Below are 22,664 nucleotides of genomic sequence, written 5' to 3' on the forward strand. Positions count from 1 at the left end.
AAAAAAAAAAAAAAAAAAAGTGGCAGTCTCAGAGGCAACAGGAAACCCGACTCCTCCTAGAGTTGCATCATGATGCCGTGGGAAAGCTCACCATGTCTTCTCAGTTGTCTCCCCGTGTCAGTTAGCAGAAAGTGGAGACAACTCGTATCGAATGTCCACAGCAGAGACGTCTAACGTTGACCAGGTGAGCAGACAGGTGAGCAGGTCCCGCAGGTATAAAAGTCGAGGCTGTGGCCGTGTTGAGGCATCCGGACCGTTGCACCGACACCGTTGTCTGGTCTCCCGAGGACGTTCATCATGAGAATCACACTTCTGATCGCTGTCCTTGTCTTCGGTGTCCTTTCAGAGGCACGAGCTCCACCTCCAGTAAGTTTATATTTGAGTTTATGTAATTAATCATGTGACTTTAGATGGCATAAGGGACACCGTTTTTGCTCTTTGTCCTTTTAAAGACATCACTTATAACAGCAAATATATTATCAATACTGTTAATAAAAACTTTGTATGGTGCAGGGTAAAGATATAAACGTTCATTTATTCATGTCCTGTTTGAAAGATTTTCTTCAGATTTTATATATTCCTATTTCAAGTATTTGCAGCGTATCACTTGTATTATTCTATTAATATTATTCTATTATTAGTCTCTATATTATTCTGTCAAAATTTACTTACGCTGGTTACTTTTTCAGGGTGGCAGAGGTGGACCCCCACCAACAGGTGGCCCCCCACCAACAGATGCCGACGGACTAGGTAAAGGCTCTGTGATTTTTGCCCTGCCGATTTTCTTTTTTCTTTCAAAAAGCAACTTTAAATAACTAACGATGAATAACAATATCTTACTGCATCACGTACAGCGGTGCAAAGGTTAGAAAAAATAATTTAGCATTTTATATCTCTCAGCATGAATGGTTAAGTATTACAGTAATTATTTGATGATTCGGGGATTTTATCCAATTTAAAAAAAAATTCCAAACTTGTCTACAAATAAACAACAATTATTGCTTCGTCTCCTGCTGATTACACCGAATCACAAAATATAAACAAACATACGAGCAATATGATATTACCTATTGATTTAATATGTTACCTTAACAGGTATTAGTGTATTAGTGAAACTTAAGACTAATAATAGTCGATGCCAAATGCTATTTCTTTTTAGTTAGTTTAATTTATTCCTTGTTACTCATTGACGAGTATAAGGTCGTACTATTTCTTTAATGCTTGTATTTTTCTTCTTTTTAAAAGCTCTTCCACCACCGACTGGTCCCGAGCCAACAGGCGATGTCCCACCACCACGAGGTAAATAATCAGTCCAGTCCAGTCAGTATTTTCACATAAACATCACTCATCCTTATGTCCCCCTCATGTTGTCATGGATGTAGACGATCATCAACTCAGGTTAACTAAGTTGGATACTTTAATGCCCAGTAGACTGGATAACAAACACTCAAACAGTTTTAACATGTTACTTTCAATCGGAGTTTAGATTTTTAGTTTTCTTCTTTGTAACTTTACTATCAAATAAGTTTAGAATTTTCTGTTTCAGGTGGCAGACTACCCAGGGAAGCTTTTCGGGTAAAAATACAATTAATTCATCTAGGGCAATAACTTCTATTGCTAAATACTATTAGAAGCTTTGATGTCTTTGAAGTTTCTTAAACGTAGTACGAAGTGAGGCAGAGGCAGAACAATTACATAAGAAATGTGGAAAGTGGTGTGAAATTAAAAGTACGGGAAACATGTGGAGGTATTTTTTGTGCATTAGCGCACAAAGTTAATTTTAACTAATGATATCTGCAGTATTTTGTATTTTTGCAGTATTTTAAAATAATAATGTATACTTACACCCACGTTGCCTTTCAGGGAGGCAGAGGCGGTCCTCCCCCGACTGGTGCCGACGGACTAGGTAAACCACATTATTGATAATAAGCAACCTAGTAATCATGTTAAATCATCAAAAAGCAAATTTTGACAAATTTACAATCCATCATTATTATTTATGTATGCCTTTGAATATATTAATTTAAATGTCAAATGTCAATTGTTTGGCATACTCACGCTAAAACATTTATACTTTTATTTTAGAAAACTAACAGAAGTCGATTCTATTTTTACTGTATAACTTTAGTTTTTGTGTATTTTTTTTAAAAAGCTCTTCCACCACCGACTGGTCCCGAACCAACAGGCGATGTCCCACCACCACGAGGTAAAGACTAACTTCAGTCTTTTTACCTCCAAGTTATTATTTGTTTACCTCCTGTTTCATATTGCTCAGTGGCTTGTCTTTATGTCCTCTGGATTAAAAAACTCAATAAAGTTATTTATATCTTTAATTTGTATCCATGTTTACTTTAATTTTCAATTGTCACTTGGCAAGAAACTTTTATTTGACATTTAATTTTGCAGATGGAAGACAAGGCAGGGGAGCTCCTCGGGTAATAAAATATTAAAGTCACACAGGGCAATATTTCTTGATTTTCTCAACACTGTAAACAACTTTTGATAAACGTGCAGTGTTGCTAAACAGTAGGATAAAATATTGCTGGGGTAGTTTTAACAAAAGAAATATGAAAGTCAGTATAAAAATGAAGGTGATAAGCAAAGGAAAGATCATCAATTAATGGTGAAAGACATTGACAGACAATTTAATAAGCTCACGTTAATTTTACTTTTTGAAACTTTTTCTTCACACGATTCACATTATTATGGATTAAAGCAAACAGCTGGCTGTTTTTATATTAAAACACAAAGTTGATTTACTATCGGAAGCATTTGAAATGTGTCTGCTAACATCTACCATCTTTCTTTTTAGGGAGGCAGAGGTGGTCCTCCACCGACTGGTGCTGATGGACTAGGTAAACCAGATATTAGTCAATTTTTTTTCGTTTCAAAACCTGTTTATAACAAATAACAATTATTACTTCGTCTCCTGATGATTATACTGAATCACACACTCGTCGGTAAAAATTCGAATTTTAAAATGCAAGGAAACCGATATCACCAATTGATGCATTTTTAACACGTTGCCTGAAAAATGTTTTAGTGTATTAGCGAAACTCAAAGAGTAATAATAGTCAATGGTACCTTCTATTTTTTAATGCTGGTATTGTTCTTTTCTGAAAGCTCTTCCACCACCGACTGGTCCTGAACCAACAGGCGATGTCCCACCACCACGAGGTAAATTCTCAGTCCAGTCCAGTCAGTATTTTCACCTCAACAACATCACTCATCCTTATGTCCACCTCATGTTGTCTACCTCGCTGTCATGGATGTAGACGAGCATGCACTCAGGCTAACTAAGTCACATACCTTATTACTCAGTCAATTAAAGTAAACAAGAGTTTCAACATGTTACTTTCAATACACTTTTAGATTTTTAGTTTTCTTCTTTGTAACTTTGTCTGAATTTAGTTTATTTCTCAATTTCTGCTTCAGGCGAAAGACAACGCAGACAAGCTCCTCGGGTAAAAAATACGATTAATTCTCGAAGATAAATAATTGCTGAATCGCTAAATAGTGTTACAAGCTTTGATATCTTTGAAGTTTCTAAAAGGTAGTGCGAAGTGAGTCAGAGGCAGAACTATTACATAAGAAATAAGGAAGTCAGTATGAAAATAAAATAACATGAAACAAATGAATATATTTTCACATTATTGCACAAAGTTTATTTAAACTAATAATATCTGCAGAATTTTGTATTTGTGCAGTGTTTTAAACTAATAATATATACTTACACCACACGCTACCTTTCAGGGAGGCAGAGGTGGTCCTCCCCCGACTGGTGCCGACGGACTAGGTAAACTACATTATTGCCAAATTTTGGTTTCAATAACGTGTTTACATTGTCAACAATTACTGCCTTATCTCCTGCTGATTACACTGAATCAAAAAGCAAATATAAGTCAGACAAATTTACAATCAATCCAATTGTACATACTTATGTACTGTAATGCACTGCTTTAAAAGGTATTAGTGTATTTGTGAAACTTATCACTCATAATCGTCAATGCTACTTTTATTTCTTTAATACATGGTTGGCTGTTTTACAGCTCTTCCACCACCGACTGGTCCTGAGCCAACAGGTGATTTCCCACCACCGCGAGGTAAAATCAACTTCTTTTTATCTTAAAGTCATCATTTATGTTTACTTGCTTACTATCTCACAGTGCAGTCTCTTACCCTTATGCATGTATATGGTAGATTTCCATAAAAGACTGAAGTAGTCTGATGATTATTTGACATTTATTTTCAGATGGAAGACAAGGCAGGCAGGCTGCCCAGGTAATAACACCATTAATTATCCAAAATCAATAATTGCTACGTTAATAGTGTTAAAATTTTTTACAAGTTTTCTAGGATAAGTATTAGATGTTTAGCAAAGGAAGAGTCTGGTGTAGTACATAAACAGCAGAAAAGGTGGAAAAAAGTAAACGGTTGTAGAGAAAGGAACATTCTATTCCTGCATTGATAATAGGTAAATATAATTGAACAAGTTCATATCATTTTGATTTTGTAAAGCTTTTAAGATAACATTGATATGAAGCTTTCGAGAAATAAAAAAGAATCAGTTTGTAAATATGTCAAAGAATTGTTAATGTTATGTTATGCCACCAACACATTCAGATTTTTGTCGGGTGCATGCTGACATGAAAATTGTACTTTTATCAGGGAGGCAGAGGTGGTCCCCCACCCACTGGCGCTGATGGACTAGGTAAAATCTCTTATATAGCCATTAATAACTAATTCTTAAGACTGGGACTGACATTGACAAAAAAAAAAAAAGTCAAGCATGGTTAGTCCAGCAACATAAGTTAAAAATTCAGAGGGCTCGCTCCTTCAAGCTGGTTAAACAAAGAGACATCACTGTTATGCGCCACAGAAGCTTTTACTAGTATGTAGTCAATGTGTACTTGTATTCATGTAGATGTATGAACATTGTGATACTAAAGCATTCGTTTATAGTTTCTCTTGTACTTATTTTTAAAGCTCTACCACCACCGACTGGTCCTGAGCCAACAGGCGATGTCCCACCACCACGAGGTAAAGACACAACCACGTCCTTCCTGTCTCACATTGCTCTGTCTCGCATGTCCTTTGAACAATAATAAAACAATGAAGCTTTTTCATAATATTTATTTGAAATCAATGTTTACTGTAAGCTTTGTATTCGGCTTTGTAATGTAGTGAGTTTATTTTATTTGATATTTGCTGTTTCAGGTGGAAGACAGCCCAGGGAAGCTCCTCGGGTAAAAAACACGATTCATTCAGGCAGTAAAATAATTGCTGTCTCTAAATAGTGTTTAGAATCTTTAAGGTACAATCTCACAGATACATAATACAGGAACTACAATGTTTTACAATATAAAACAAACATAAGCACATAAGGTAACAGCCATTTATAGCACAAAATTAATTTTAACTAATGATATCGCCAACATTTCTTATTTTTGCAGTCTTTTAAAATAATGATGTGTACTTACACTACATGTTACTTTTATCAGGGAGGCAGAGGTGGTCCACCACCGACTGGTGCCGATGGACTAGGTAAACAAGATTTATGAAAATAAAGGAACCTACTTATCATGTTCAATCACTCAAAAGCAACATTTCTTTTAACAAATTTACAATTATTACCTAAATACGCATTTCAAGATATTGTTGAAAATTTCAAATTTACCTTGTTTGGCTTATTTATGCTAAAAGCGTATGTAGCTTATAAACCTATAATGATAGTCAATCCTATTTTTACTTATAGCTTCGTTTTGTGTGTGTTTAAAAAGCTCTTCCACCACCGACTGGTCCTGAGCCATCAGGTGATGTCCCACCACCACGAGGTAAGTTCTAATTATAGTCTTGTTACCTTCAAGTCATTATTTGTCCCACTTCCTGTCTCAAAGTGCACAGTTGCGTATCTTTATATCTGATGGATTAAATAAACCCAATAAAGTTGTTTTATATTTTAATTTGAATTCATTTTCACTTTAGTTTGTGCATTGGCAATAAAGTTTCATTTAACATTTGCTTTTTCAGATGCAAGACAAGGCAGGGGAGGTCCTCGGGTAATGAAATATTTAATTCACATTGGGGCAATACTTGTTGAGTCGCTCAAGAATGTTGACAATATTTAATAAAAAAAGAAGTGTTGCTAAAGAGTAGAATAAAATATGGCTGTGATAGTGTTGTGAAAAAGCAATTATTGATGAAGGACATAGAATATTTAATAAGCTCATGTTTTTTTTCTTTTTGAAGCTTGTTCTTAACATCATCTATATTATTATGATGTAAAGCAACCGACTGAGTGTTTCTGTTTTAGAACACAAAGTTTATTTACTATCTGCATAGTTTGAAATATGTATCCTAACACCTAACATTTATTTCAGGGAGGCCGAGGTGGTCCTCCGCCGACTGGTGCTGACGGACTAGGTAAACCAGATTTTAGTCAATGTCTGATTTCAAAATCTTGTTTCAATTACAACAATTATTGTTTCCTGTTGATTACACTGAATCACACAAACAAATCTAAATAAACAAACTTACAAACAAGCAGATATTACCCGTTCATGCATTCTAATATGTTGCTTCAACAATTTTTTAATGTATTAGTTAACTAAAGACTAATAAAAGTCTACACTACTTACTTTTTCTTTAATACTTGTATTTTTCTTTCTGAAAGCTCTTCCACCACCGACTGGTCCTGAACCAACAGGCGATTTCCCACCACCACGAGGTAAAGACTAACTTCATCTTTTCACCTCTCAACCACGTCCTTCCTGTCTCACAATGCTCTCTCTCACGTGTCCTTTGAATAATAATAAAACAATGAAGTACTTTTATAATGTTAATTTGAAATTGGTGTTTACTGTAAGTTTTGTGTGTAATTTTGTAATGTAGTGAGTTTATTTTGTTTACTGTTTGCTGTTTCAGATTGAAGACAAGCCTAAGATGTTTCGGTAAAAACACCAGTAATATAAACAGACTGTTAGAGTGACTAATAATGTTGGATAATGTTTATACATAGTTCGTGAGTGTGTGTGTGTGTCTGTGTGGTGCTAGCTGTAGATAGAAGTGTAATCCTCTGAGAATATATTATTAGTATTATGATGCATATGTTTTTGTAAAGCCTTTTGAGTATTTGTACTATTTGTAAAATTGTATCACGAACAGTGGCAAACAATAAAAATATCTTAATCAGTCCTTTTTGAAAGAAACCACATGAAGCAATGTTTTGTATTTACCTAGCTTGCTTTGGTTAACTGTATTTTAAAGACACGTGTTACTTATTTCTATGTTTATTAGTATATAAGCTTTGTAATATTTACTTCTATAACTTGTTGCAGAGAGAGAAGTCGATTGTTTGAGGACTTGTTGGACAATGAAGTTGATTCTTTACATAGAAGCTGATTTCTAGCAGACTAAACTGTCTGTTGTCTATAACGACATAAATGTACTGTAAGAATCCACTTTCCAAAATAAAGAATCACTGAAATACTCTTCAATGTTTGTACTTTGTGTTTCTGTTTGAAAAACATGGCAGCAGACGACTAACAGCTGACCACTACTAATGCCTGCTGTGTAATATGGTTGGGATGTTGACATTAGTGAGTTCATTATTGTTCAGCCATTGAGCCGAACATTTTCTGTTCTCTTTGTTCTGTTCACACGTGGAGTGCTCATTGGTCTACCTCCTTTATTCTCCTAATCACTCTACAGTATATCATGTGAACACTCAAGCCCAGGTTAGTGTAGGAGATCGTATAAACAACACGAAGACCGCCCAAACACCAAACCTTGGTATATACATGTAGGTGCTCTCTCAAAGGAGTTTAGCTGTTGCTCTTAATGCACCACCCCGCTGTTGGAACCAATGAAAGAAAGGATGTAAAAGGGTATTAAACATAATCATAGAGCCACTATACACATAACTATTCACTCATCACATATATAAACACAATAACCAAAACACCTGCGCACTCCCATCTACACATAAAAGAAACAAGACTCCCTACGTACATATTAGCACCACAAAACAAACATGTACCCAAAGACTATATCATCTAATATATTCTAAAACATACTAGCACCACAAAACAAACACTATACAAAGACCACATCATCTAATATATTCTAAAATAGGTAAGTCCATGTCATCCTTGGGTTACAAATGAGTTAATGCCAAGGCCATCACACGATGTCTGTATGATAATGCCAAAGAAGAACATGATACATTTCTGTATGTAAAAATTATTTAATAATTGTTTTCTCCTTTATTCGCTATGGTATTATTGGAAATCTGTATTATTGTAAATGCCACCATGTAGTGTAATCTCTGTATCCTCTTAGTGCGAAGCTTAGAGCATGATATCTGTATAATGATGTCAGATAAGATGAACTTGATGTATTCTTGTATGTCATGATTGTTTAATGATTGTTTACTTTAAACATTGTTTACTAATATACACCACCAAATGTATAAGAGATAGGAGTCCAAGTGAAACTGGAGGTACGTTTGTGTGCTTGTGTGTGTGTGTGTGCGGGTTGTGTCTGTACGCACGCGTGTATGTATGTTTGTGTGTGTGTATATATATATATACGTGTGTGTGTGAGAGAGAGAATGAGAGTGTCAGTACTGTTGCTATGAAAATAGTACACTTGTATTTAACTGATTGTATGGCAATAAATTTTTTTTCAAAACACGTATTATCTTCTCAAATGTCAAAGAAGCACTAAAATTAGAAAAAGAGTTATATATATATATGTAAGCAGTAGATGCAGCTGGTTCACTGCGTTAGATCGTCTCAGGTAACACAGATTGGGAGTAGAATTGCTCAGTTATATTTCACCTTCAATGAATGAGTTGTTGTGACATATGTTCTGCATTTAGGCATCCCGTATCTGGGGCCAGACCACAAGAGCGAGAACTCACATACCAACACAACATCAGGATGAATAAGGACGTGGGATGCCTTTCTAAGAATTTTCTGATTACTTGAGATTCCTAAGTCCTTCTGCTTCCTCCCTGTAATCTTGGAATAGATACTAACAAGGGTGACAAGAATGTTCCTGTTCCCTAGGGAGAGGTCTTGGAGCCAGGAGATGAAAGACAGAGGGATAAGACCTTCAATGAAGGACTGATAGACCCGAGTGAGGATGACAGAGAAAGATCTGAGTTTCAGTAGGAGTTGTTGGTGTCTCATTTAAACTGTTCATCGAAGAAAGTATCTAAATTCAGAAGAGAAATTAGGAAAACGAATCTTAGTATAAGTTATATGTTTGTTTAGAATGTTTAGCATAAAGGGCTTAGCATCCTAACACTAACCTCTTACAGCTCTGAACTTGCAATGTGTTAAGATATTTATCAACGGCACATTGCTCCTGCCAATATCTTACAGTTGTTGTCATTCTAAGTGGTGTAAAAAAGTGTTAGGAAGTCGTTGTGTTGACTGGGCCTAGTGGTTGTTGGGACAGGCACAAGGTGCAAACACTTCTCACTATCAGAATATGACCAGAATCTACAGACAACGGGAAGAGATGTAAAACACTGCACGGCACAGTGATGGAGGTTGATTCTACACATATCCTCATAATCAACCCGTGCACAGGGACCAGAGAATGTTTAGTATAGTAACATTGTGAGAGAAGTCATCCTTCTCAAAGAGGGTATAGAAAGAATTTAGCATATTGGGTTAATCACGATCACCAACGCCCACAAGTTCCACAAGTTTTAAAGAGGGTTTACAATGCAGTTAACAAGGTTATAGAAGTAACATCATTACATTCAGTCCTGAGGTAGACACTGAACATCAACTCGACTTTGTCCTTGTAATATTCTTTGCCTCCTTGATGATATCCAGCACTTCCCTCTAAGTTAACTATCATGATGTGCAGTACCTGTCGGTCAATTAGTCAATCAATCAACCAGTCTTTGCATCTCTATCCATATTTCTAACAGAACAGGAATACGTTTTTCACTTTTACCAGTTAATCTGCTTAGTATCTCCACCTTCACCTTAGTGTTACCAGTTAACATGATTAATATATTTCCCGTCTCCTGTTTAAAATCTGTCATTGTTAAATACAAAACTTTAGAACTATTGTCCAAGGAAACTACAGAATCAAAGATCAACTAAGATATCCTTCCAGTAACTGAGACCCGAGACTCTCAGTATGGTGTGGGGGCCACTCATTTAAGTCATTTAAAGAAGTGCACAGCTACATTCCATCCTTATTGTCTGTCTACCTGTCTACCTGCCTACCTGCCTTATTCTGTAGTCCAGCGTCCTCCATGTGCAACATGTCCAGCGGTACCCAGACATTTAGTTGTTCGGGTATCAGTGGAACCAGTCACGTGCCGGAAGTCGTGTCAACATGTTAACGAAAATTTACAAGGACTTCTGAGAAAAGCATTGCCATCCCCTCAGTCCTTTTTTTAAAGTTTTGTTTCCTGTTTGTTTATTTTTGTTTATTTTGATATTTGAGGTTTATTTGTGTAGAGCGACGAGGAGAATAAAGAACGTAGACCAATGAGCACTCCACGTGTGAACAGAACAAAGAGAACACAAAACGTTCGGCTCAGTGGCTGAATATTAATGAACTCACTAATGTCAACATCCCAACCATCATCTGCAGCAGACATTAATAGTGGTCACCTGTTAGTCGTCTGCTGCTACGTTTTTCAAACACAAACACAAAATACAAACATTGAAGTGTATTTCAGTGATTCTTTATTTTGGAAAGTGGATTCTTACAGTACAGTTCTGTCGTTATAGACACCAGACAGTTTAGTCTGCTAGAAATCAGCTTCGATGTAAAGAATCAACTTTGTTGTCCAACATGTCCTCGATCAACTGACCCAATCATCTTAGGCTTGTCTTCCACCTGAAACAGCAAATAGTAAACAAAATAAACTCACTACATTACAAAGCCACAACAAACTTACAGTAAACATCGATTTTAAATTAACATTATAAACGTGCTTCATTGTTTTATTATTATTGTTCAAAGGACACGTTAGACAAAGCAATGTGAGACAGGAAGGAAGTGGTTGTGAAGTGAGTCTTTACCTCGTGGTGGTGGGACATCACCTGTTGGCTCAGGACCAGTTGGTGGTGGAAGAGCTTTCAGAAAGAAAAATACAAGCATTAAAGAAAGCGTAAGTAGTGTCGACTTTTATTAGTCTTTAGTTAACTAATACACTAATAATTTATTCAGGCAATATATTAACATGCAGTAAAAGGTAATATCTAATTGTTTGTAAGTTTGTTTAAATTAGATTTGGTTTTTGTGATTCAGTGTAATTAACAGGAAACAATAATTGTTGTAATTGAAACAAGTTTTTGAAATCAGACATTGACTAAAATCTGGTTTACCTAGTCCGTCAGCACCAGTCGGCGGAGGACCACCTCTGCCTCCCTGAAATAAAGATGTCAGGTGTTAGGATACATACTTCAAATTATGCAGATAGTAAATCAACTTTGTGTTCTAAAACAGAAACACTCATTGTTTGCTTTACATCATAATAATACAGATCATGTGAAGAAAAGGCTTTTCAAAAGTAAAACTAGGATGAGTTTATTTAATGTCTTTAACCAGTAACTGATGATATTCATTTGCTTATCACCATCGCTTACGCCTTTCCTATTTCTTTGTCAAAACTCTACCCCAACCATAACTTGTCTTGCTCTTTAGCAACACTGCATGTTTATAAATACAAAAATAATCAACACCCTTGAATGACTCAACAAATATGTCACTGTGTGAATTAGATATGTTATTACCCGAGGACCTTCCCTGCCTTGTCTTGCATCTGAAAAAGCAAATGTTAAATTAAACGTGATTGCTTAAGTTAAAATGGATTTGAATTAAAGTTATGAACTAACTTCCTTGAGTTTTTAAAATACAAAAGACATAAAGATATGCAACTGTGAACTATTAAATAGAAGTCGGACAAATAATATTTCAAAGGTAAAAAGATTTAAGTTAATATTTACCTCGTGGTGGTAGGAAATCTCCTGTTGGCTGAGGACCAGTCGGTGGTGGAAGAACTTTAAATAAAAATCACACAAAAAGTTGTTGAGTAAATGTAGGATCGACTATTATTAAATTTTAAAAAGTACATAGGCTTTTAGCACATGTATGCTAAGCAAGAGAAAACTGACATTTTAAACAATATCTTGAAATGACTATAAAGGAAATAATTTATTGTAATTTTCAAAAAATTATATTTGCTTGTTAAGTGATTCAATATGATAAGTAGGTTTCTTTATTTGCTAAAATCTTGTTTACCTAGTCCGTCGGCACCGGTCGGTGGTGGACCTCCTCTGAATCCCTGATAAAAGTAACATGTGGTGTAAGTACACATCATTATTCTAAAAGACTGCACAACTAAGAAATACTTGAGATAATATTAACTAAAATTTACTTTGTGCTATAACATATAAGTTCACTTATTTCTTGTACTTTTATTTTCATACCGACTTCCATATCTTTTATGTAACAGCTCTGCCTCTGTCTCTTGCTACTATGTTTTAGAAACTTATAGTAACTTAAAGATTGTAAACACTATTTAAAGACAGCAATTATTTCGCTGCCTGAATGAATCGTGTTTCTTTACCCGAGGAGCTTCCCTGGGTTGTCTTCCACCTGAAATAGCAAACATCAAATTAAATAAACTCACTACATTACAAACTCGAACACAAAACGTACAGTAAACATTGGTTTGAAATAAACATTATAAATTTGCTTCATTGTTTTGTTTTGATTCAAAGGACATGTGAGACAGAGCAATGTGAGACAGGAAGTGGTTGTGTCTTTACCTCGTGGTGGTGGGACATCGCCTGTTGGCTCAGGACCAGTCGGTGGTGGAAGAGCTGTGAAACAACAAGGTATTAAAGAAATTGGAAGTAGCATAGACGTCTATGAGTGATAAGTTTCACAAATACACTAAAACTTTTTTTGAAGACACGTATTACAGTTCATCAATATGCTATTGGATTGAATGTAAATTTGTCTGAATAACATTTGCTTTGTGATTCAGTGTAATCAGCAGGAGAGTAAGTAAAGATTGTTGATTATTGTAAACACGTTATTGAAACAAAAAATTTGGCAATAATCTTGTTTACCTAGACCGTCGGCACCAGTTGGAGGAGGACCTCGTCTTCCACCCTGAAAGGTAACGTGTAGTGTAAGTATACATCATTATATTAAATACTGCACATATACATATAGCTTCAGATATAATAGGTTCAGATTATCTTTGCACGATAGCTTAATAAAATTTACTTCTTTTCTGTACTTTTATTTTCATCCCTTCGATATTTCTCACGTAATAGTTATGTCTCTGTCTCATTGAGTACTACCTTTTAGAAACTTTACAAAAATCACAGCTTGTAACACTATTTTTAAGGGATTCAGTAATTATTGCCCTGAGTGAATTAATTGTATTTTTACCCGAGGAGCTTCCCTAGGTTGTCTGCCACCTGAAACAGAAAATGACAAATAAAGTAAATTCATGTCATAGTTACAAAAAATGAAAATAAAAATCTAAACGTGGATTAAAAGTAACGAGATGAAACTCTTCTAGTTTTTCCTCCAATCGACTTGGAAACAGGGTAAGTGTCTTGGTCAACCTGAGTGCATGCTTGTCTACATCCATGACAGCGAGGTAGACAACATGAGGTGGACAGAAGCATGCGTGATGTTGTTGAGGTGAAAACACTGACTGGACTGGACTGAGAGTTTACCTCGTGGTGGTGGGACATCGCCTGTTGGCTCAGGACCAGTCGGTGGTGGAAGAGCTGTAAAAAGGGAATAATTAAAAGCATCAAATAGATAAATAGTTGCATTTAATATTCTTAGTCCTAAATAATGCACTAATACCTTCTTAAGCGGCATATTAAAATGTTTAGTAGGTAACATCGGATCGCTTGTATTTTTGCTTTAAAAGCTACTTAAATTTGTTGTTGTGACTCAGTGTAATCAGCAAAAAAGGAAACAATAATTGTTGTTTAATGTAAAGAAGTTTTTGAAAACAAAAATGACTCAAATGTTGCTTTACCTAGTCCATCAGCACCAGTCGGTGGAGGACCACCTCTGCCTCCCTAAAAACAAAGATGTTAGATGTTAGCAGACACATTTCAAATGTTGCAGATAGTAAATCCACTTTGTGTTCTAAAATTGAAAAAGTTTGACTGTTTCGTTTACATTATAAGAATATAAATCTTGAGGATAAAAAGGTAAAAAAAGGAAAAATTGAGTTCAATAAATAGTCTGTTGATGTTTTTCACGAATAGCTTTTCTTTATCAAAACTCTACCCCAGGCATATTTCGTCTTGTTCTTTGGAAACACTGCATTTTTATCAAAAGTTGTTAATACTGTTGATTTTCTCAACAAATATGTCACTGTGTGAACTAAATATTTTATTACCCGTGGACCTTCCCTGCCTTGTCTTGCATCTGAAAAAGCAAATATTAAATAAAACTTCATTGCCAAGTCACAAACGAAAATTAAAATAAACGTAGATTAAAATTAAAGTAATGAAGCAGCTTCAGTGATTTTTTTTTACCTCAGAGGACATAAAAATAAGCGGTTGTTCACTATGAAACAGGAAGTAGGACAAAGAATGACTTGAAGGTAAAAATACTGAAGTTAGTCTTTACCTCGTGGTGGTGGGACATCGCCTGTTGGCTCAGGACCAGTGGGTGGAGGTAGAGCTGTTTAAACACACACACGCGAAGTGTTATAGTAAAAGTAGGATCGACTAAGTTTGTTTTTAAAACTATACGCTTGTATTTACCATAAGTATAGCAAACAAGGTGACCTTTACAGTTTAGGTAATATATTTAATGCATTTATTTGTATGACAGTTAATAGTTGACTGGTTATAAATTTGTTGAAATTACGCTTTTGAGTGATTCAACATGATAAGTAAGTTGCTTATTGAAACAAATCTTGTTTACCTAGTCCGTCGGCACCAGTCGGGGGAGGACCGCCTCTAAATCCCTGAAAGGTAGAGTGGGATGTTAGTACACATTATTATTTTAAAATACTAAACAAATACAAAATTCTGCAAACATCATTAGTTCAAGTTAACTTTGTGCGATAATGTAAAAAAAAAAAAAATACCCACTTTTTTTTTTTATACCGACTTCCTTACTTCTCAAGTAATAGTTTTGTCTCTGCCTCACTTCATACTACGTTTCAGAAACTTCAAAGACATCAAAGCTTGTAACACTATTTAGCAACTCAGCATTTATTGCCCTGAGTGAATTAATCGTATTTTTACCCGAGGAGCTTCCCTAGGTTGTCGTCCACCTGAAACAGAAAATGACAAATAAAGTAATTTCATGTCATAGTTACAGAGAAGGAAGAAAATAAACATCTGAACGAGGATAAAATTAAAGGAGTTGAAACTCTTTTGTTGTTTAATTTAATGGACTAAGCAATAAGGTATGTGACTTAGTTAACATGAGTGCATGCTCGTCTACATCCATGACAGCGAGGTAGACAACATGAGGTGGACATAAGGATGAGTGATGTTGTTGAGGTGAAAATACTGACTGGACTGGACTGAGAATTTACCTCGTGGTGGTGGGACATCGCCTGTTGGCTCAGGACCTGTCGGTGGTGGAAGAGCTGTAAAAAAAGAAAAATACCAGAATTAAAGAAAATTAAAGTAGCATCAACTATTATTAGTCGTATTAAATTTCACTGACTCAGTAATAAATTTTTAAGCAACGTATTAAATGCATCAGTAGTAATATCGGATTGCTTGTAATTTTTGTTAAAATAAATTTGTTTATACGACTTGGCGTAGCTAGCATGAGAGAAATAACTAATTGTTGTGTATTGTTAACAGCATTTTGAAAAGACAAATTAGCTAAAATCTCCTAATCATTCTGTAATCACTGTAAAATTCGACCTTTCAAGCTGAGAGATGTCAAACGTGAAAATACATTTTTCCTGCCCTTGCACTGTTTGATGAGATATGGTAAAACATTAATTGATGTTTATTACTAATTATTAAATGTTGCTTCTTTGCAAAAGAGAAAATTGGCATACACAAAATACAGCGCCTTTACCTAGTCCGTCGGCACCTGTTGGTGGGGGGCCACCTCTTCCTCCCTGAAAACGTAACCAGCGTAAGTAAATTTTGACAAAATAATATAGTTGTTATGAGTGAACTGATATGCTAGAAAAAGAAAAAATAATAACAAATTTCTAAGATAATATTTTATCAAAATAAACAGGAAGTGAATCAGTCAGTCCATTGACCGGCACTTGTCGTTGGGGGGAGCACATAGAGGGAAGCGGAAGCTGACCGGGCCCTTCACTCTTGCCTACTGTGGGGGACAGTCATGTGGTCTTGTACAGGACGACCAGTACAGTCTTTGAAGTATACAGTTTTTTTTTGTGTGTCACCGCAGTCTCGACTACCCTCCAAGGTTCCTTGAAGGATAGTCATCGACAGGATGTGGTGCCGGGTCATTTGACCGAAAAAGAACAGCTTATGTCGCTTGACTGCTGAAAGTAGAGGTTGCTGGTGTCCTGCGAGTGTGGCAACCGTGTTTCGTACAAAGTCATTGGTTCTATGTTCTTTGTATGAGATCAGGAGCAGCTTGCTCTAGAATGCCTGGCTTCTTTGTATCTCGGCGAGCAGAGTCCACGTGTCACATCTGTAGAGCAGTATCGGTGCTACTTATGACTTTCAAAAAGTCATATAATTATTTACATAAACTCAATTATAAACTTACTGGAGGTGGAGCTCGTGCCTCTGAGAGGACGGCGAAGACAAGGACAGCGATCAGAAGGGTGATTCTCATGATGAACGTCCTCGGGAGACCAGACAACGATGTCGGTGCAACGGTCCGGATGCCTCAACACGGCCACAGCCTCGGCTTTTATACCTGCGGGACCTGCTCACCTGCGTGCTTACCTGGTCAACGTTAGACGTCTTTGCTGTGGACATTCGATACGAGTTGTCTCCAGTTTCTGCTAACTGACACGGGGAGACAACTGAGAAGACGTGACGCGCTTTCCCAAGGCATCATGACGCAAACCGTGGACAACTCTAGAGTCTTGTTGCCTCCGAGAAGCCGACATCTGTATGGTGAGCTGGACATATAACTAACATATACCGTAGCAGAAGGTAACATTCACACGAAACACGGCAATTTAAATAATTTCAGTCAAACTAATACAGAAGCATTTAACGTACACCTGGAGTTTTTCCACACGGGGACACCTTTATCCTATGTGAGAAGCAGATGCGTGTGAAGGGGTTACAATCAATCAAATATTTTTTCGGATTTTGTAACGCAAACGAATACATGTGAAAAACAAAAATGCTGATGCAGGGATAATTTCATTTCTACGGTTTACATGCAAAGAAGGGATGAGGTCATTTAGAGTGATGATGATGATGATGATGCTGATGTGTGTGTAAATTAACCTTATTCCCATGTGCCCTCAGTTGATAATACAGTTACAAGCATTACAATTGCGTAAAATGATTGTGCATGTGATATTTCTTTTTTACAGTCAATCAGGGCTGTAACACAGACTAGAATTGCCCATTTTATCTGAGCAACGGCTAGGGAGAGACTCATACTATCACACGATGACTTGCCAAAGATATTTCTGATCAACTAATGAAATGCACACACACACACACGCGCACACACACACACACACTTTGACCAGAGCATACAGTATTTACTGATATAAAAGCTACGTTTATTATACTTTATTCTAAGATTGCTGCCTTTCGGGAAATTCATTGGCATGTTTCCATGTCCAGCGCACCCAACAGATGTCGGCCTCTCGGAGGCAACAAGACTCTACAGTTGTCCACAGTTTGACTCATGATGCCGTGGGAAAGCGCGTCACGTCTTCTCAGTTGTCTCCCCGTGTCAGTGAACAGAAAGTGGAGACAACTCGTATCGAATGTCCACAGCAGAGACGCCTAACGTTGACCAGGTAAGCAGACAGGTGAGCAGACAGGTGAGCAGACAGGTGAGCAGGTCCCGCAGGTATAAAAGCCGAGGCTGTGGCCGTGTTGAGACATCCGGACCGTTGCACCGACATCGTTGTCTGGTCTCCCGAGGACGTTCATCATGAGAATCACTCTTCTGATCGCTGTCCTTGTCTTCAGTGTCCTCTCAGAGGCACGAGCTCCACCTCCAGTAAGTTTATATTTGAGTTTATGTAATTAATCATGTGACTTTAGATGGCATGAAGGACACCGTGTTTGCTCTTTATCAGTTAAAGACATCACTTACAACACCAATATATCATTAACAAAAATTATGTATGGTCCAGTGTTAATATATAATCTAATTTATTCACGTCCCTTTTCCTAGAATATCTCTTTACTCATGATATCTGTATTATTCTGTCAAACTTTACTTACGCTGGTTATGTTTTCAGGGAGGCAGAGGTGGCCCCCCACCAACAGGCGCCGACGGACTAGGTAAAGGCGATATATTTTGTCCATGCCAATTTTCTCTTCTACAAGAAGTAGCATTTAATAATTAACAATCAACAATTATTTTCCATTTCTTTATCATGTGAAGCGGTGTAAGGACAGGAAAAATTATTTTAGTATTATACATCTCTCAACCTGAAAGGTCAAGTTTTACAGTAATCACATAATGACTCGGAGATTTTAGCTAATTTCTATTTTCAAAGATTTGTTTACAATAAACAACAATTAGTGATTTCTCTCCTGCTAACAAAGCTTAATCACAGCAACAAATCTACTTTTACCAAAAGTAAAGCAATCCAGTATTACCCGATGATGCATTTAATACGTTGCTTAAGGAAGTATCAGTGAGATTCTAGAAGACTCACAATAGTTGATGCTACTTTATATTTCTTTAATGCTTATATTTTTGTTTTTTTACAGCTCTTCCACCACCGACTGGTCCTGAGCCAACAGGCGATGTCCCACCACCACGAGGTAAATTCTCAGTCCAGTCCAGTCAGTGTTTTCACCTCAACAACATCACTCATCCTTATGTCCACCTCATGTTGTCTACCTCGCTGTCATGGATGTAGACGATCATGCACACAGGTTAACTAAATCACATACCTTATTGCTTAGTCCATTAGAGTAAGCACTAAAAGAGATACATGCTACTTTTAATCCACGTTTGGATGTTTATTTTTCCTTTTCTGTAACTTTGTGTGAAATTAGTTAATTTATCAATTTCTGTTTCAGGTGGCAGACAACCTAGGGAAGCCCCTCGGGTAAAAATACATTTAATTCACTCGGGGCAATAAATAAATGCTGAGTTGCTAAATAGTGTTACAAGCTTTGATGTCTTTGAAGTTAGTACACAGCCATCAGAGACAAACTATTACATAAGAAATAAGCAGATCAGTATAAAAATAAAAGTACAAGAAACAAATCATGAAATGGATTTGTTTTACATCATACAAGGTTAATTTGAACTAACATATATGAAGTATTTTGTATTTGTGCAGTGTTTTAAAATAATGATGTGTACTTACAACCCACGTTAACTTTCAGGGATTTAGAGGTGGTCCTCCTCCAACTGGTGCCGACGGACTAGGTAAACCAGATTTTTGCCAATTAGTAACCTAGTGATGACGTTGATTCACTAAAACGAGAATGTTATTTTAACAAATTTATAACTAATTAATTATTACCTATCTATTTCTTTGTACACATTTTTTAAAATGTCAAGATTAACTTCTGTGTGTTTGAAAAGCTCTTCCACCACCGACTGGTCCTGAGCCAACAGGCGATGTCCCACCACCACGAGGTAAAGACTAACTTCAATGTTTTACCTTCAAGTCGTTATTTGTCCTGATTCCTGTTTCATAGTGTATACTCACTTATCTTTATGTCTTCAGCCTTAAAAAAATCTATTTGCAGTTGTTTGATATCTTTATTTAAATCCAGGTTTAGTTTAATTTTGTTTATGCATTGACAATAAAGTTTCATTTAACATTTGCTTTTCCAGATGCAAGACAAGGCAGGGAAGGTCCACGGGTAATAACATATTTAATTCACACAGAGACATATTTGTTGAGAAAATCAACATTGTTAACAACTTTTGATAAACATGAAGTGTTGCTAAAGAGGAGATCGAAATGAGGCTGGGGTAGAGTTTGAAAAAGAAAGATGAAAGGCGCTATAAAAGTGATAAAGAAATGAAAATTATCAGTTAATCGTAAAAGACATGAACAGACTACTTAATAACTCTTTTATTTGAACTATTTTTCTTTTTTTTTTTCGCCAGATGTATGTGAATATGATGTAAAAACCAGTTAATTTTTTCAACTTTAGAACACAAAGTTGATTTACTATCTGCAGCATTTGAAATGTGTCTGTTAACATCTACATCTTCCTTTTAGGGAGGCAGAGGTGGTCCACCCCCGACTGGTGCTGATGGACTAGGTAAAGAGACATTTTAGTTCATTTTTGTTTTCAAAAGCATGTTTATAGTAAACAGCAATAATTGTTTTCTTTCCTTCTGATTACACTTAATCCCAACCACCAATCTAAGTGGCTGTTTAAACAAACATACAAGCGATCGGATGTCACACATCAGTGCATTTTAATATGTCGCTTTAAAGAGGTATTAAAGTATTATTGAAGACTAATACTATTAACTGCAATTTATTTATTTAATTTTTTGCTTTTTTTCTAAAAGCTCTTCCACCACCGACTGGTCCTGAACCAACAGGCGATGTCCCACCACCACGAGGTAAATTCTCAGTCCAGTCCAGTCAGTATTTTCACCTCAACAACATCACTCATCCTTATGTCCACCTCATGTTGTCTACCTCGTTGTCATGGATGTAGACGAGCATGCACTCAGGTTGACTAAGTCATATACCTTATTGCCTAGTCCTTTAGAGGAAGCACTAACAGAGTTTCAGCTTTCAATCCATGTTTAGTTTTCTATTTTTCTTCTTTGTAACTATGTCTGGAATAACTTATTTCTCAATTTCTGTTTCAGGTGGCAGACAACCTAGGGAAGCTCCCCGGGTAAAAATACAATTAATTCCCTCAGGGCAATAATTACTGAGTCGCTATATATTGTTACAAACTTTGGTATCTTTTAAGTTTCGTAAGTGAAGTGAGGCAAATATTATTATTATGTAAGAAATATAAAAGTGGGTATGAAAGTAAAAGTACAGTAAACAAATAATTTTTTCTGTTATAGCACAAAGTTAATTTGAACTAATGATATCTGCAGCAATTTATATTTGTTCAGTATTTTAAAATAATGATGTGTAATTACACCACACTCTACCTTTCAGGGATTTAGAGGTGGTCCTCCTCCAACTGGTGCCGACGGACTAGGTAAAGTAGATTTTATAGAAGAAGTAACCTAATGACCATGCTGAATCACTTAACAAGTAAATGTAATTTAAAAAATACCATCAATTATTACCTATATATGAATTTTAATATATTGCTTAAATTTTTTGTCATGCTTATGTTAAAAGCGTATGGATGCACTAAAAATAATATTAAATCATACATTTACTGTATTGCTTTGCTTTTGTGCTTTTTTTCTGAAAGCTCTTCCACCACCGACTGGTCCTGAGCCAACAGGCGATGTCCCACCACCAAGAGGTAAAGACTAACTTTAGTCTTGTTACCTTCAAGTTAATTTTTTATCCGACTCCCTGTTTTATTGTGAACAGTTGCACATCATTAGTCTGTCATGGATTTCAAAATAATCACTGACATTGTTTGACATATTTAATTTGAACCCACATTTTTTTCAGATGGAAGACAAGGCAGGCAGGGTCCTCGGGTAACGACACAATTATTTAACAAATTTTTGTAATTTTTGTATTTATAGAGTTTTAATACCTTTGATATTTTTTGGAATTTGGGAATTAAACATAACATGTGCAATAAAGATAAAATCTGATGCATCTTGTAATAATTTGAAAAGGCGGCGAAAAGTTAAAGATGAAACAAACAGTTTAAGAAGCCTTTGTCAATGGATTCATAGCGGTAATAATTTAATAAGTTTATGTTATTTTACTTTGTAAAGAATTTGAGGTATAAACAAGAAACCATTTGTCGAATCTAACAAGCTTTTGGAATAAATTTGAAATTAAGACACCAACACCTGACGAATGCATGTTTTCATGAAAATGTACTTTTATCAGGGAGGCAGAGGTGGTCCCCCACCGACCGGTGCCGACGGACTAGGTAAAAATTTTGTCATTTTCTTGATGAAAACACTTCTTTAAATAAACAATTAACCTGTTTTACTTTGCTGGTTCTAATGGATCTTGTAAAGAATGCCTACTAGGTACAAAAATCTATAAACAAATAATAACAATAGCAACAATAATAACAATAATAATAGTAAAGGTAAGGGCAGCAAGATTTTTCAAAAAAAATTTTTAAACACAAAATGTGAAATAAACAAAGTTTAAGACATGTTTTCTTGTTTACCAACAACAGTAGATTCTAATATGTCTCTTTGTCTCCTCTCAAGTTCTTCCACCACCAACTGGACCCGAACCAACTGGAGAACCCCTAGGTCCTCAGCCAACAGGCGATGTCCCACCACCACGAGGTAAATGTTTAGTCCAGCACAGACAGTGTCTTCACCTAAGCTACATCACTGCTCTACCCTTTCCCACTCAAGCTGTCTACCCCATGAAT

General features: G+C 36.1%; 2 protein-coding genes across 53 annotated transcripts in view; one reads left to right on the forward strand and one right to left on the reverse strand.

Moving 5' to 3' along the window:
- The first annotated feature begins 214 nt into the window (after nt 1-214).
- Nucleotides 215-22,664, forward strand: part of LOC112569802 (basic proline-rich protein-like) — a 44,593-nt gene continuing 22,143 nt past the window's right edge. For 3 of the 43 annotated variants that reach the window (XM_025247744.1, XM_025247729.1, XM_025247737.1), the window contains exons 1-33: nt 215-366; nt 690-750; nt 1,246-1,299; nt 1,547-1,575; nt 1,864-1,906; nt 2,153-2,206; nt 2,407-2,435; nt 2,813-2,855; nt 3,124-3,177; nt 3,436-3,464; nt 3,754-3,796; nt 4,050-4,103; nt 4,253-4,281; nt 4,669-4,711; nt 4,987-5,040; nt 5,218-5,246; nt 5,502-5,544; nt 5,781-5,834; nt 6,031-6,059; nt 6,381-6,423; nt 18,903-18,956; nt 19,218-19,246; nt 19,530-19,572; nt 19,732-19,785; nt 19,987-20,015; nt 20,381-20,423; nt 20,680-20,733; nt 20,989-21,017; nt 21,293-21,335; nt 21,558-21,611; nt 21,767-21,795; nt 22,160-22,202; nt 22,495-22,575. In XM_025247744.1, the coding sequence (XP_025103529.1) occupies nt 298-366; nt 690-750; nt 1,246-1,299; nt 1,547-1,575; nt 1,864-1,906; nt 2,153-2,206; nt 2,407-2,435; nt 2,813-2,855; nt 3,124-3,177; nt 3,436-3,464; nt 3,754-3,796; nt 4,050-4,103; nt 4,253-4,281; nt 4,669-4,711; nt 4,987-5,040; nt 5,218-5,246; nt 5,502-5,544; nt 5,781-5,834; nt 6,031-6,059; nt 6,381-6,423; nt 18,903-18,956; nt 19,218-19,246; nt 19,530-19,572; nt 19,732-19,785; nt 19,987-20,015; nt 20,381-20,423; nt 20,680-20,733; nt 20,989-21,017; nt 21,293-21,335; nt 21,558-21,611; nt 21,767-21,795; nt 22,160-22,202; nt 22,495-22,575 (1,471 nt within the window). In that variant the 5' untranslated portion in view covers nt 215-297. The remainder of the gene's footprint in view (nt 367-689; nt 751-1,245; nt 1,300-1,546; nt 1,576-1,863; nt 1,907-2,152; nt 2,207-2,406; nt 2,436-2,812; nt 2,856-3,123; nt 3,178-3,435; nt 3,465-3,753; nt 3,797-4,049; nt 4,104-4,252; nt 4,282-4,668; nt 4,712-4,986; nt 5,041-5,217; nt 5,247-5,501; nt 5,545-5,780; nt 5,835-6,030; nt 6,060-6,380; nt 6,424-18,902; nt 18,957-19,217; nt 19,247-19,529; nt 19,573-19,731; nt 19,786-19,986; nt 20,016-20,380; nt 20,424-20,679; nt 20,734-20,988; nt 21,018-21,292; nt 21,336-21,557; nt 21,612-21,766; nt 21,796-22,159; nt 22,203-22,494; nt 22,576-22,664) is intronic. The other 40 variants (XM_025247748.1, XM_025247747.1, XM_025247733.1 and 37 more) reach the window with 40 other exon arrangements.
- LOC112569807 (basic salivary proline-rich protein 1-like) lies at nt 10,705-16,866 on the reverse strand. Of its 10 annotated transcripts, XM_025247787.1 has the most exons (19): nt 16,750-16,866; nt 16,078-16,120; nt 15,578-15,631; nt 15,282-15,310; nt 14,956-14,998; nt 14,656-14,709; nt 14,423-14,451; nt 14,054-14,096; nt 13,740-13,793; nt 13,447-13,475; nt 13,119-13,161; nt 12,813-12,866; nt 12,611-12,639; nt 12,283-12,325; nt 11,988-12,041; nt 11,775-11,803; nt 11,367-11,409; nt 11,061-11,114; nt 10,705-10,875 (listed from the first exon to the last, which is right to left on the reverse strand). In XM_025247787.1, the coding sequence occupies exons 1-19, from the start codon at nt 16,816-16,818 to the stop codon at nt 10,859-10,861; spliced, it is 813 nt and encodes a 270-aa protein (XP_025103572.1). In that variant the 5' UTR covers nt 16,819-16,866; the 3' UTR covers nt 10,705-10,858. The 10 variants fall into 10 exon arrangements, with proteins under 10 accessions (XP_025103572.1, XP_025103575.1, XP_025103578.1 ...); XM_025247790.1 differs by lacking the exons at nt 14,656-14,709; nt 14,956-14,998; nt 15,282-15,310; XM_025247793.1 differs by lacking the exons at nt 14,423-14,451; nt 14,656-14,709; nt 14,956-14,998.

Source organism: Pomacea canaliculata, linkage group LG8 (genome assembly GCF_003073045.1).
Source record: "Pomacea canaliculata isolate SZHN2017 linkage group LG8, ASM307304v1, whole genome shotgun sequence".
Taxonomy (NCBI): Eukaryota; Metazoa; Mollusca; class Gastropoda; order Architaenioglossa; family Ampullariidae; genus Pomacea; species Pomacea canaliculata.